The 14,250-nt window shown below is 67.5% G+C and overlaps 1 protein-coding gene across 1 annotated transcript; it reads right to left on the bottom strand.

Moving 5' to 3' along the window:
• Window positions 1–7,287: 7,287 nt before the first annotated feature.
• STARD10 (StAR related lipid transfer domain containing 10) lies at window positions 7,288–13,920 on the bottom strand. Its single transcript, XM_074933248.1, has 6 exons — window positions 13,745–13,920; window positions 9,589–9,736; window positions 9,267–9,370; window positions 8,953–9,070; window positions 8,172–8,224; window positions 7,288–8,094 (listed from the first exon to the last, which is right to left on the bottom strand). The coding sequence occupies exons 1-6, from the start codon at window positions 13,904–13,906 to the stop codon at window positions 7,867–7,869; spliced, it is 813 nt and encodes a 270-aa protein (XP_074789349.1). The 5' UTR covers window positions 13,907–13,920; the 3' UTR covers window positions 7,288–7,866.
• Between the last annotated feature and the right edge of the window lie 330 nt (window positions 13,921–14,250).

A 14,250-nucleotide genomic window follows, 5' to 3' on the forward strand; every position in this document is an offset into this window, starting at 1 on the left:
AACCAAAGTGGGCAAATCTAGAAAAAGAAAAAAAGGGCCAATTTCCCCGCCCCCGCTGCCCCGCCCCGCTGAGCCCCCCCGGATGCTCCCAGCCCCTGACACACTCTCTCGAAGTCTCCCACAAAACCCGTCCCCCACCTCCACGGCCCCCCCAGCACCCCCCGGGCACGGGGCCGACCCCCACCTCCCGGGGTCCAGGGGTGCCGGGGGGGGACACACACGCTGTGCGGAAACCCCGGCCGCAGGCTGAGGGTGCCCCCCCCCGAGCACTGCTCCTGGAGGGGGGGCACAGCACCTCCGTCCTCCGTGGGGTTCACCCGTGGCCCCCCAGTTTCACCCTCCTGTAAGTGGGTAGTGAAAGTCTCGCAGTGAGGGGCTTGACGGCTGCGGCGGGGGGGCGGGGGGGCCTTTGCCTCCTCTTCCTCCTCCTCGCGACCCCCAGGGACACCCTAAAACCTCCGCCTGGTCTTTGTGCACCCCAACCTCACACAGACACCCCCCCCACGCCCCAGGACCGCCCCCCCGCCCCGTGACCCCCAGTCAAGCCCCGGCAGGGCCCCCCACACCACATGTACCCCCCCTTTACACGCACACCCCCCCCGCCATCACGTACAGATTTGTGTCGATGATGAGGGGGGGCACAGCAGCACTTTCTAACACCCCCCCAGCCCCCCCAGGCCAGGCAGGAAGCCCCAAATTTTTTTTTTTTTTTTTTCCCCTCAATCATGATGTTTGCATCGTGCCGCGGGCAGCAAAGCCAAGGGGGGGGGGGGGGGCAGGCGATGACCCCGACTTGGTTTCCCCCCCCCCCCTCAAGAATTCACCTGCTGCTCCGGCAAATCCCGACTCCGCATTTGAACCATTTCACACCACAAATCCACCCAAAAACCCTCCCCCCGCACTGACACCCCAACAGCCACAGGGTACCGCCCCCCCCAACCCCCGAAACACGGTGACGGCACCTGCACCCCCCCAAACTGATACAACAGAGCTCGGGGAGGGGGAAAAATAACATGCCCCCCCCCCCCCGGCATCCCGCCTGGGTTGGGGATGGGGCAGCCCAGATGTGGGCACGGGGTCCCTGCCTCCCCCCAGACACCCCCAAAATACCCCCTGGTGGGTTTTTTTAGGTTTTGGCAGCAAACAACTTGATTTGGGGGGGGACGGGGGGGACGGAGGGACACGACCCCCCAATATTACTATAAATATCCCCGTCCCGGCTGTTTTCCCGAAGAGTAGAAGTCACCACCGCGGAGGGGAGAACCCCCCCAAAAAACAACTCAGGGGGGTTTTCCCCGGCACAGCCACGGCCTTCCCCCCAAAACCAGCCCCTCGCAGCCCCCCCGCCCCCCCCAGCACGGGGGCCACCCCACACCTCCAGCGGCTGTTTTTTGGGGGGTGAACGGTGCGAATTAAACTTGCGGCAGTGCCGAAAGCCTGCAGACCCCCTCCCCAAGGCGAGGGACCCCCCTCCCCCGACTGGGCACCCCAAAATATCATCCCGACAGAGGCGGCAGCAGCGAAGGGACACGAGGAGGCGGGTCGGCCGTTACCGGGGGACGAAGGCGTCGCCGTCCCGGTTCCAGCCGCGTGGCACCAGCAGCCTGTGCCGGAACGATCCTCCAGGCCATGCCAGACGTACCACGGCGTGGGGAGGAGGAGGAGGAGGAGGAGGAGGAGGAGGAAGGCGAGAGAAACCCACCGGCGGCACTGCCTGGGCGCTGCTGGCAGGGATGCTGGCAGGGATCCCGGGAGCCCCGGCACAGCCGCAGCTGCCGCCGTTGTTTGCGGTGGATCGGGACGCGCCGAGCCGCTCCGCGAAGAGAAAACAAATGTGCCAGCCGGGCCCTCGGGGTCCCGCTCTCCCCGGTTTTACCCCCCCGGCCCCCGCCCGCAGCCGGGCCTGGCTCTGCCACCGCCCCACCGGCAGCCCTGGGCATGTCCCTCAACCTGCCAGGCGACGAGGAGAGCCACGGTGAGAGCGGGGGGCACGGCTCCTGCTCCTGGGGTGGGGCCCCCAGGAGCCTGGGGTTGAGCTGGGGTATACTGGGGATGAGCTGGGGTCTGCTGGGAGGAGCTGGAACTAAGATAGGTTATACTGGGAGGGAGCTGGGGTCTGCTAGAGGAAGTTGGGGTATACTGGAATTGAGCTGGGGAGCACTGGGGTTGAGCTGGGGTCTGTCGGGGGTGATCTGGGTTATACTGGGAATGAGCTGGGGTGTGCTGGGGAAGAGCTGGGATGTGCTGGGATCTGCTGGGGTCTGCTGGGAGGAGCTGGAATTAAGATGGGTTATACTGGAAGGGAGCTGGGGTCTGCTAGAGGGAGCTGGGGTATACTGGAATTGAGCTGGGGAGCACTGGGGTTGAGCTGGGGTCTGCCGGGGGTGAGCTGGGTTATACTGGGAATGAGCTGGGGTGTGCTGGGGAAGAGCTGGGGTCTGTTGGGGGGAGCTGTGATGTGCTGGGAGTGAGCTGGGGTCTGCTGGGTATGAGCTGGGTTACACTGGGAATGAGCTGGGGTGTGCTGGGATGTGCTGGGGGGGAGCTGGGATGTGCTGAGGATGAGCTGGGCTCTGCTGGGAGGAGCTGGGATTAAGCAGGGTTATACTGGGAGTGAGCTGGGATCTGCTGGGGGGGAGCTGGGGTATACTGGAATTGAGCTGGGGAGCACTGGGGTTGAGCTGGGGTCTGTTGGGGGTGAGCTGGGTTATACTGGGAATGAGCTGGGGTGAGCTAGGGTCTGCTGGGAGGAGCTGGGGTATACTGGGAATGAGTTGAGGAGCATTGGCACTGAGCTGGGATGTGCTGGAATTAGGCTGGTTTATACTGGGGAGGAGCTAGGGTCTACTAGGGGGAGCTGGGGTGTACTGGAATTGAGCTGGGGTATACTGGGGTTGAGCTGAAATGTGCTGGGGGTCAGCTGGGATCTGCTGGGGGGGAGCTGGGGTATACTGGGATTGATCTGGGGTGTAACAGGGTTGAACTGGGATGTGCTGGGATTCATCTGGAGTTGTGAGCTGGGGTCTGCTGCGGGGGGAGCTGGGGCATACTGGAACTGAGCTGGGGAGCACTGGGATAGAGCTGGGGTGTACTGGGGATAAACTGGGGCATACTGGGATTAATATGGGACGTGCTGGGGGTGGGGGTGCATCCAGCCGTGGGGGGGACACACACCCCCCCCCCCGGGTACCCCAGCAGCAGGCGGGGCAGCAGCGTGACCCCCCCGGGAGAGAAACCACAGACATGGAGGGGGGGTGTCCCCCCCTAGGCTGAGTTTGCACCCCCAGCCCGTGTGTGTTCCCCCCCAGGGCAGAGATCAAAGCGCAGAGCTTGGGGGGGGGGGCTCCGTGGGGGGCGCCGAGGTGGTTCCTGGGGGGAGTGGGGGGGTGGGCAGGGACCCCCCAACCAGCCTCGGCTCGTTCCCGGGAGCCGAGGGGAAAACCGCAGGGACTTTCCCCAAAAATAAAAAATAAAATAAGGGTTGGGTTTTCTCTCTTTTTTTTTTTTTTTGTAATCCAGTTCCCAAGGAAGGGCTTGGGGGGGGGGGGGGGAACGAAGCGGGATGACCTGGGGGGAGACGTGAGGTTCCCTCAGCACCCCCCCGCCATGGCTCCCCACGCCGGCCGGGGGGGTGCGCTGCGGGCGGACAATGCTCCTTTCATCGGGGACAGGGACACGCTGGCTGCCGGCTCCCGAGGGGGGGGACACGGCCCCCGCCTACTCCCCCCCCCTCCTTTCGCCCACACGAGGCCGTGACCTGGGTGGGGGGGGGGCACAAGGCACCAGGCTCGGCCCCGCGTTTAGGGGACGATGCTCTGAGGGGGTTCAGACTGTGGGGACAGTGTCCGACCCCCCCCCCCAAAAAAAAAAAAATTACCTCTGCTGCCTGCAGGTCCCTGCTCACAGCACACCCCCCCTGCTCCCCGGGGTGCTGCGGGACCCCCCCGAGCCTCTGGGTGAAGGTGGGGGTGCGGTGGCCTTGTTGGGGTCACGGGCTCGCACCCACCAAAAGGCACCCACAGACCTTCCCAGCAGGGTGGAGGGGGGTCACTGATGTGCCCCCCCCACCCCAAGAGTCACCCCAGCGATGCCGAAGCCTCCCAGACCTTCCCAGGAGCACCGAGGGGGCCACTAATGTCCCCCCCCCCCATCCGAGGGTCACCCCAGTGACACCGAAGCCCCACAGACCTTCCCAGTCACAGTGGGGGGGTCACTGATGTCCCCCCCCGTCCCCCTCTCAGCTAGAGGGTCACCCAGGTGAAGGGGATCACTGGTGTCCCCCCCCCAGCCCTTTGGCTGATGACACCCAACCCCCACAGACCTTCCCAGTCCCACTGAGGGGGTCACTGATGCCCCCCCCCCCAGTCTGAGAGTCACCCCAGTGACACCAAGGCCCCACAGACCTTCCTGGTAGCACTGAGGGGGTCACTCATGCTCCCCCCCCCCCCGCACAGCCTCCCCGTACCATCGCCCACAGCCTACCTGAGCCCCCGGCTCTGCCCGATGCCCCCCGGCCACGCTCCGGAGCACCCCCCGCTCCCCCCACGGCTCAGACAGCACCTCCAAAAGGCCAAAAACCTGAAAAAATAAAAACCCCAGGAGGGGGCCGGACCCCGCGACGTGCCCCCACCCCGCGTCCCCCCAGCACCGGCGCGTCCCTGGCGCTGGTTTTGCTCCGTTACGGCGGAGCGGCGGCTCCATTTTTAATTGGGTTCTATTTTTAATGCCGGTTTGGGAAAGGTGCGGGGGAGGATGGGGGGGCGGGGGGGGGGGACACGCACGGATATAAATTAACCAGAAAAAAAAAAAAAAAAAAGAAAAAAGGGAAACGAGTCGCCGGTGCCCGGCACGGGCCCACGCGTGACGGCAGCGCGGGGTGACGCTGGGAGCGTCGCGTCGGGAGGGCCCACGGCGGGACCCCGACACGCAGGCGTCGAGCAAGGCCCCCCCGCGTGCCGGGGCGAAGTGGGGGGGCTGCAGTCGCAGCTTTGCCCGCAGACGGCTGCACCCCACGAAGAGAAGAGGGGGGGCACCCAGGGCCCAGCCTGATGCACCCCAACACCGCGTAGAGCCCCGATCTTCTGGGGGTGTCAGCTTGGCCCCCAGGATGGAGCATCCCCCCGACCCCCCCCGGGGTTCTGGGTACCCCAACATCTCGCAGACTCCCCATCCCCTGGGGGTGTCAGCCTGGCCCCCAGGATCGAGCATCCCCCTGACAACCCCCCCCCGGGCTCCGAGAACCCAAACATCTCAAAGACCCCAGACCCCTGGGGGGTGCCAGCCTGGCCCCCAGGATCGAGCATCCCCCTTTATCCGCCCCCCAGGGTGCAGGCACCCCAACACCTGGCCCCCAGGATGGAGCATCCACCTGACCCCCCCCCCAAGCTCCAGGCCCCCCAACATCTCTCACATTCCCAGTCCCCTGCGGGTACCAGCCTGTCCCCCAGTACAGAGCATCCCCCTGACCCCCCCCACCCGGGAGCTTCGGGCCCCCCAACATCTCACCCCCCCCATCCCCTGGGCGTGCCAGCCTGTACCCCAGGATCGAGCACCCCCCTTACTCCCCCCCCGGGCCCCCCAACGCCCCTCTCTGCACCCCAAACCCCCTCCCCGGCACAGCAGATCCGCTCCCGGTCCCCGCTGAGCTTTGCAGCCCGCACCGCGGGGGGAGGACGGGGACACAAGGGACAAGGGGGGGTCCCCCCGCCCCGATCCCGCCTCCCCCCCCCCTCCCTCAGCACCGGGACTGGCTGCGCGCCCGGGAGCGGTGCCCCCCCCCCCCCGCCTCTGCCCAAAGTTTGAGAAGAAGCAGCCGGGGGGGGGGGGGGGGGCAGGGGAGGAGAATCGGGGGAGTGGGGGGGGGGGGCCCCCCGGGCAGCGAGGGCCCACCGCCATGCCTGATCCCCCCTCCCCCGGTCTGACCTGGCCGGGCGGCTGCGGGCTCCGGCGGCGGCTCCGGGCTGGGTACGGGGCGGGGGGGCGGGGGGGGAGCCCTTCCCAGAATTAAATAAATAAAGCGCGGCCCTTGCAAAGCCCGGCCTGGCTGCCCGCTGCCTGCGGAGGGCACCCCCCCCCAACCATCCTCATCCTCCTCTTCATCACTCCCCATTCCCCCCCCCCCCGTGCATCCAACCGTCCTGGCTCGGGCCCCACGGCCCCCCCGGAGATACCCCCCCCGGAACACTCACCATTTCCACCTTTTATTCCCATTTTCAGGCCTTTGAAGCCTCCTTGCAGTGGTGGAGAAGAGCTGGAGAAGCAGGGGGGGTACCCCCAAATAATGCCCCCCCCCGAGCCCAGAAACTCCTCTCCCAGAGCTGGTTTTGGAGTGGGGGGGGGTGCCCCAGTTGGGGTGTTCAACAGGCGGTACTGGTGTTACTGGTCTGGCGGCCTTGTCCCTAATTAATGCTCAGCGCTAATGGGGTGTAGGGGTTTGTCCAGCAGCGAGAGCCCCCTCACGGCCCCCCCTGGGCTCCAGGGGTTCAGCGCGGGGACCCCCAAGCCCCCCCCACCCAAGCTGGGGACAGAGGCGGGAGAGAGAGGCCGAGCCACCCGCTGTGCCAGATTTATTTGTTTTATTCCTAAATAATCAGCTCCAGTACAAGGTACAAAATCTCCGTCGCCCCCCCCCGCCGCCCCCTGTGAAAGGAGGGGGGGGGGAGCGCGGCCAAGGTACAGCTCCAAAAATCCCGATTCAAGGCCTCTAATTCTAGTGTAGAAAGTGTTCAGACACTGAGCTCGGGGCCCCTCGCCTAGAAAAAGGGGGGGGCTCCTCTTCCCCCCCCCCCCCCCCAGCCCCCCAGCACACCTGGAGACACTGGCAGACCCCCAAGTCCCCCCCCAACGTGCCTGGAGGTGCTGGGAGCACCCCAGAGACCCCCAGAACATCTGGAGATGCTCAGAGCCCCCAGAGACACCCCCCCCAAAACATCTGGAGGTGCTGGGAGCCCCCCCTCAAGTCCCCCCAAACACACCTGAAGACGCTGGGAGCCCCCCAAGACCCCCAGCACACCTGGAAATGTCATGAGCCCCCCCAAACCCCCCCAACATGCTTGGAGGTTCCAGGAGCCCCTACAACCCCCCCCCGCCAGCACATCTGGAGGGGCCAGGAGTCCCCCAATCCCCCCCCCCCCCATGCCTGGAGGTGCTGCAAGACCCCAAAGATGCCCCCCCTGAACATGCCTGGAGGGGCTGGGACCCCCCAAGTCACCCCCCCCACCCCCCCCCCGCATGCTTGGACAAGCCAGGAGCCCCCCAAGCCCCCCCCCGCCCCCCACCTCCGCATGCTTGGAGATGCTGCAAGACCGCAAAGTCAACCCCCCCCCCAGCATGCCCGGAGGTGCCACAGCCCCCCCATCTCGGGGAGCCGCTTGGGTGGGGGTCCCACTGAGGAGGAAGGCTGTCACAGAGGGGAGGGGGAGGAGGGACAGGGGAGCAGAGGGGGTGCGTGGGGAAGGGGTGGGGGGTGCCCCCAGGGTTGGGGAGCAGGGGCACGGCCCCCCACTTTCCTCTGCCCCCCCCCAGGGGGGCGAGAGCTGAAGAGCACTTTGGGTTTGCCACCTATGGGGACATCGGTGTCCCGCGGTGGCTGTGAAGGGACCAGTCACCCCCCGGTTTCCCACCCTGAGGTGGAGGGGGAGAGGCAGGTGGCAGCCCCCAGCTGTGGGGAGACCCCATCCCCGCTGTCCCCCAGCAGGGGGGGTGACAGTCGTCTGGGGGGGGGTGGCAGCGTTGGGGGGGTTGTCCCCATCCCCTCAAGCCAGAAGCGTGCAAGAGAGAGACACAAACCGCGTTGGGGGACGGGATGGGGGGGGGACACGGGGACAAAAGAGTCCCCCGGGGGGGGGGGTCCTAGCGGGGGGGGTCTCAGTTAACGCTGTCCTCGTCGCTGGCCTCGCCGCGGTCATCTTTGGTCTCGGCCAAGGAGCTCTCGTCGATGTTCTCCAGGGAGTCGGCGTGCTGGAGGGAGAGCTCGGAGAGCGGCAGCGCCGGCAGCCGGCTCTGCTCGGGGAACAGCCAGGGCTTGAAGTGCGGGTTGTGCTTCAGCTTCCACTCGGGGTACTTCAGGCAGGCCTTGTACATCTTCTTCATCGCCTGGGAGGAAGGCTGGTTGGAGCTGAGGGACTCCTCGCCCCCTCCTGGGACACCCCCCCCCGCTGTGGCTGACTCACCTTCGGGGCCAGGAACTGTGAGGATTTGTTCACCACCCACTTGGGCAGGGAACCTGCGGGTGAGAGGAGCTGGGCTGGGAGCGGCACCCCCGGCACCCCCCAGCTGTGGGGACAGCAGGGACCCCGGGGTCACCCACCTGGGGACAGCCAGGACCCCTGGGTCATCCATCATGGGACCTCCCAGTCACCCGCCACGGGGACAGCTGGGACCCCAGGTCACCCGTCACAGGACTCCCCAGTCACCCACTTTGGGACAGCCAGGATCCCCAGGTCACCCCCACTGGGGACAGCTGGGACCCCAGGTCACCCGTCACAGGACCCCCCCCTCCAGTCACCTGCCACGGGGACAGCTGAGACCCCCAGGTCACCCACTTCGGGGACAGGAGGGTTTGGGGACACCCATCCAGAGAGGGGACAGGGTGAGCCAGGGAGGGGGAACAGCCCCAAGGAAATCAGGTTTCAACCCAAACCGCCCTCAGCTTCTCGCCGAGTTCAAAAAAAAGCTCTTTCAGCATTTCGGCCACTTCTTCTACCCCCCCCCCAAAAAAAAAAATATTACCCAAGAACTGGGCCAAAATGTTTCCTCCTGGCGTTGCTCTCACGCTCCTGGGCCGAGGCTCAAGATGCTCCCGGCTCCTCCCTGCCCGCTACTGCCTGTCCCCGAGCCCCCTGTGACCCCCCCAGCTCCAAAACCCATCCAGCCCCGTTCAGAATTAGGAACTGGAGGGTGCCCGTCCCCGAGGGACACGAGGACACTGGGGTGTGGGGGCCCCCCCCTTACCTTTGGGGTCCACCTGGGCCAGGTAGGTGATGGTGCAGCTCTTGGCTCCCGTCCCCTCGATCAGGTAGCCCGTCTGGATGGACACTGCCCGCACCATGTCCTTGCGGGGGGGGTATTTCTGGGGGACACACACACACATCGGTGGCAGAACGGGGTACAGGCAAACACCGACCGCAGGCAGAGTTGTCCTGACCCCCAAACGCCCCCCAGTGCCTCCAGCCTGACCTCCCGAGCTCTGACCGACTCCAGGGCAAATGCAGCCCCCTCCAGATGTGCCCCCCCCCCCCCAAGATGTGGCCCCCCCCAGGACTCACGGGGTGCTTGACAGAGTAGTTCATGATGATGTAGTCGTTGCCCATGGGCAACCAGGAGCGCAGCGTGATGACGTCCCGGTTCTTCAGGGGTTTGGGGCACTTCCCTGGGGACAGCAGCAGTGGGGGACAGGGGTAAGCCCCCCCTCCAAAGCACAGGCCTTGGGGGTCCCAGCCTGCCCCCCAAATCCCTCCCAGAATGGTACCTGGGTCCTGCCAGCGACAACCGGGCACCACCAAACCCAGACAGCGCCGCGGCTTTGCTCCCACACACACCGGGGACCCCCCAGCAGTTTTTGGGGACACCCCCCCCCCTTCTCCTCACAGGCATAGTAGCCCACGTCGGAGTTGACCGTCAGCTTCCCGATGTCGAAGGTCTCGATGACGTTGGTGTCCCACTTCTTCCGATACTCGATGTCATGCAGCACGTCGTACAGCGTCTCCGCCGGCACATCCTTGCACTCCATCCTGCACTGCAAGGGGGGGGGGGGGTGAGAAACCACCCCCGGGGGGGATAAGGGGGGCAGCTGTGGGGATCCCCAGGATAGAGGGTGGCTGTGGGGACCCCTAAGGCAATGGGAGGGGCGGCTGTGGGGACCCCCAGGAGCGAGGGGGGAAGTAGGGACCCTGGGTGGGAAGGTGGCTGTGGGGATCCTGGGGGGGGGCTGCTGGTAGCCGTGGGGACCCCCAGGAGCAGTCATGGGGACCCCAGGGCAGGAGGGTGGGCCATAGGGACCCTAGGGGGGGGTTTCTCCTCTCAGGTTCCCCAAAACCCAACACACACCCCCCTCCCCAAGAGGAGCTGGATCCCAACCAGCAGCTCAGCCCAGTCTGGCCCAGTTTGCCACCCAGAGCCCCACTGTAGCCTGGGCACACGCGGCCAGCTGCACCTCAAGCCCTGTCCCCAAGCCACAGAGCCTGTCCCCAACCCCACAGAGTCCACTCCTACCCCATAGAGTCTGTCCCCAACTTCACAGAGCCTGTCCCCAACCCACAGAGCCTGTCCCCAACCCAGGGTGCCTGTCCCCAGCTTCAGAGAGTCCGCCCCTGCCCCATGGAACCTGTCCCTGCCCCACAGAGCTTGTCCCCAACCCCACAGAGCCTGTCCCCAACCCCACAGAGTCCACCCCTGCCCCAAAGACTCTGTCCCCAACTTCATGGAACCTGTCCCTGCCCCACAAAGCTTGTCCCCAACCCCATAGAGCCTGTCCCCAACCCCACAGAGCCTGTCCCCAACTCCACAGAGCCTGTCCCCAAGTCCATAGAGCCTGTCCCCAACCCCACAGAGCCTGTCCCCAACTCCACAGAGCCTGTCCCCAACCCCACAGAGCCTGTCCCCAACTCCACAGAGCCTGTCCCCAAGTCCATAGAGCCTGTCCCCAACTCCACAGAGCCTGTCCCCAACTCCACAGAGCCTGTCCCCACCCGCACGTCCCCACACTCCAACCCTGCCACAGGAGCCTCTGTTCGGCCGAGGGCTCGGAAGGGGACAGTTTCAGGGGGCACAGCCCCGGGGGACACATTTGGGGACCCTCCTGTTGCCCGGCACCATGCCGGACGCGGGATGGGGGTGCCACCGCTGCTCCCGTTTGTTCCCGAGGCGGCGAGGCCGGTGGGCCGAGCCCCGCCGGGTGACTCAGGACCTGCCCATGCTGGCTACGTGCCACCCGTGGGTGACTCATGTCCCCGGGGGTGCCAGGGGGCTCGGGGGGGGGGCTCGGGGACGGTGCCACCCGGAAACCGTCCCAGCCCTGAGTCAATATTGACTCTGACGTCTACAGGGCGAGGAGGAGGAAGAGCGGGAGGAGGCAGGTGCAGGCAATGGGTGACAGGGGCCACCCATGCCAGGCTCTGCCCCTGGGACCACTCGGGGGGGGGGGTTCCTCAGTTTTGGGGGTTCAGCTCTGGGCCAGGATTGGGGCTACCCACACCCACACCGTGCTGGGCTGTGGGACAGGAGCAGATCCAGTGGGGACCCCCCCGCCAACCCTGGGGGCCGTGGCCACCTTGGGGACACACTCACAGATGCCACCCAGGTGGCTGGGGACCCTCTGGGGATGGAGAAAACTCTCCTGGATGGGGGGGGTGTCACCCCCAACCCTCTGTCCCACATGCTCGGGGTGAGGGGGACTCTGCCACAAAGGTGGGGTGTCCTCCTGCCCGGAGGGGGCTTCCCCGTGGCCCTGGCTGGTGGCCACAGCCATGTGGGTCATTAATTAAAGAGAAGTTGTCTCCCGTGGCCCAGATGCTCATTAGTAACCGGGCGCTGCGTCTCAAGGTGACCCGATGAATAATTAACGAGCAGGAGCCGGGGTGTGGGCAGGGACGGCCAGTCCGCGTGCCTCCCTGTGGCTTCCCACAGCCCGGCCACGCTGGCCACGCCAGCAAAGCCCGGCGAAACTCCAGCCCTGGCAATATCCCCCGGGATGGCTCCTGGCCATCCTCTCGGGGTAGCCCATTCCCAAGGGCAGCGTCTCCCGGGGTGAGGAGGGGGGTCCTGGTTGGGGTCCCCCATCCCGTAGCCATCGGGGTAGCCCCGAGGCCACCGAATCTCCTGTGTGTGTGTGTGTCCGGCTGATGAATCAGCCCCGGGTTGTGGCAGGTCCCGGTGGCACAAACTTGAGTTTCCAGACTCCAGAAAACAGGTTAGACGAGAGCTGCATCCCTAATGGGAGGGGAGGCGGCGAGGGGGGCCCGGGGGGGGCCCGGGGGGGCCGCCAGACCTTCGCCTTCCAGTTAATTACAAAGCAGGAGCAGGGGAAATGCGAGGCAAAAAGATTTTGGGGGGGGGGGGGGAAGGGGGGGGGGGGCAGGCACAGCGGGCAGCCCCCAGCCCCCTCCCTGGCAGTCCCGTGTGGCCACATTGGTGATGCCACGTGGCCTGGAGTGGGGGGGGCTGGGGACCGAGGAAGGGGTGACACAGGGACTGGTGGGGTGGGGGGGGGTCCCCCCCACCTTGCAACAGCATCAGGGACCCCCCCATGGGTGGCTTCGGGCACCAAGGGTCCCGTGCTGGGCCAGGACACCCTGGGGTCGGTTGCCCACCACGCCAATTGTGGCCGGGGCAGGGGACAGGCAGGGGACAGGCAGTGACACCCCCCACCCTGTGCCCTCCTGCTCGCACCCAAGCAGCACCCCGAGACATTCTGGGCTGCAGCAACACCCCAAGAGCGAGCGGCGGGGCCGGGGCGAGGGGGGCCAGGCGGGGTCTCAGCGTGCCCAGAGCCCACGGCGGGGGGGGGGGAGCACCAGGAACCCCCCCCACACCCCAGGGACTCTGTGCCTGTGTCCCCACTATGGGACTCGCGGCTGCGGCTGCCACTGGCCCGCGGTGAGGCCCCGTCCCCGCTGTCCCCGCAGCCCAAACCACGTCACACACGCGGCTGCGGCTGGGCACAGGCGGTGCCACCACCCCAGGGACCGGGTGGCCCCGGCGCCGGCTGTCGCGTGGCCTGTGAACAGGCCGCGTCACCGTCACCGCTCGCCAGGCCTCGGCACCGGCGGCCGAAGCGACACGACCCGTCGCACGGGGCAAAGCTTCGCCGAGGGGACGGCAGGGACGGTGACGCCGGTGCCAGCCCTGCCAACAGCCGGCCGGAGGCTCCAGCGTGGCATGGTGGTGGCCCGGTGGCCACCAGCAACCTCGGCCGGACGCTGCTCCTGTCCTAAGTGTCCCCTTGGATTCTGGTGCCCGAGGGACGAGCCCGGGGGGAGCCCGGTTTGCCAGCCCAGCACAGGGGCACCGGGGGGGGGGGACAGGGACACGGCAGGGACCCAGGGCACCCGGGAGCAGAGGGGATGCAGCAGGGCGAGGGGACAACCCCGGCTGGGGACAGCGGGCTGGTGGCCACCAGGCCCCGAGGAGGGCTGGGGGGGGTTCCCCAGGGTGGTGGGGAGAAGAAGGGGGGGACACCAGGCAGCAGCGAGGCCCCACAGTCCCACCACCCCCCCGGGGGTCCCCACTCGTCGCGGGGTGAGTCCCCTGTCACCCCCCTGGAGGCCCCAGGGGTCCCTACTTGTTCCTGCTCACCCCACGGCACCGGCTCGCCCCCCCCCAAGGCCTTGCTCGTCCTGGGGTCCCCCGTCACTCCCTGGGCCCCCACTTGTCCTGGGGTCCCTTTTCACAATGGGGTGGCAGCTCGGCCAAGTGTCATCGTCGTCGTCCCCCCCAACAGGGTGCTGGATCACCGGAGGGTCCCCACTGGCCCCAGGGTGCCCCATCACCCATGGGTGCCGCTCACCCCCCAAATCCCCCCTTGCTCTGGGGTCCCTACTCCCCCCAGGGACCTCGCTTGCCTCCGGGTCCCCCCCCGCGCATCCTCGCCGGCCCCCAACACCCCCCTTGTCCCCTGCTCCCCGGGGGTCGCCCCTCGCCGCCCGCCCGCGGGGCGCTGGGTCCCCCCGGTTGCCGGGGGGGTTCGGGGGGGGTGGGGGGGGGGGTGGGGGGGGGGGGTGGGGGGGTTGGGGGGGGGGGGTCTCACCTTGATCTTGTGGAGGGAGCGCTCGGGCTCCAGCAGCTGGACCCAGACGGCCACCCCCCCCTTGCTGTAGGTGAGGCTCCAGCCCCGCTCCGACTCGCACTCCGCCCGGAACGCCCCGAAGTCGCGATCGTCGGGGATCTGGACGCTGTCGCGACCGGACATGGCCCCCGCGACACCCCCAGCACCACCACCCCCCCCCCGCCCCCTCCCTCCCTCCCCACGCCGGTGCCGGTGGCCGCGGGTGGCGGCGGCCCCTACGGTGGCAGCGGCGGCGGCGGCGGCGACATCCCCGGTGCGCGGCACCGCCCGGTGCGCGGGGGGCGATGGGCCGGGGCGGGGCCGGGGCGGGGCCGGGGGCACCGGGGGGGGCACCGGGAGAACCCGGGGGAGGGCACCGGGAGCACACAGCCCCCCGGCACCCCCGGCCCGCGGGCACACGCGGATTTGCACACCCCGGGGGGGGGCACGGACACGGGGGCACGGACACGGCCCTGCCTGCACACGCA

The sequence above is a fragment of the Athene noctua genome, chromosome 1 (genome assembly GCF_965140245.1).
Source record: "Athene noctua chromosome 1, bAthNoc1.hap1.1, whole genome shotgun sequence".
NCBI lineage: Eukaryota > Metazoa > Chordata > Aves > Strigiformes > Strigidae > Athene > Athene noctua.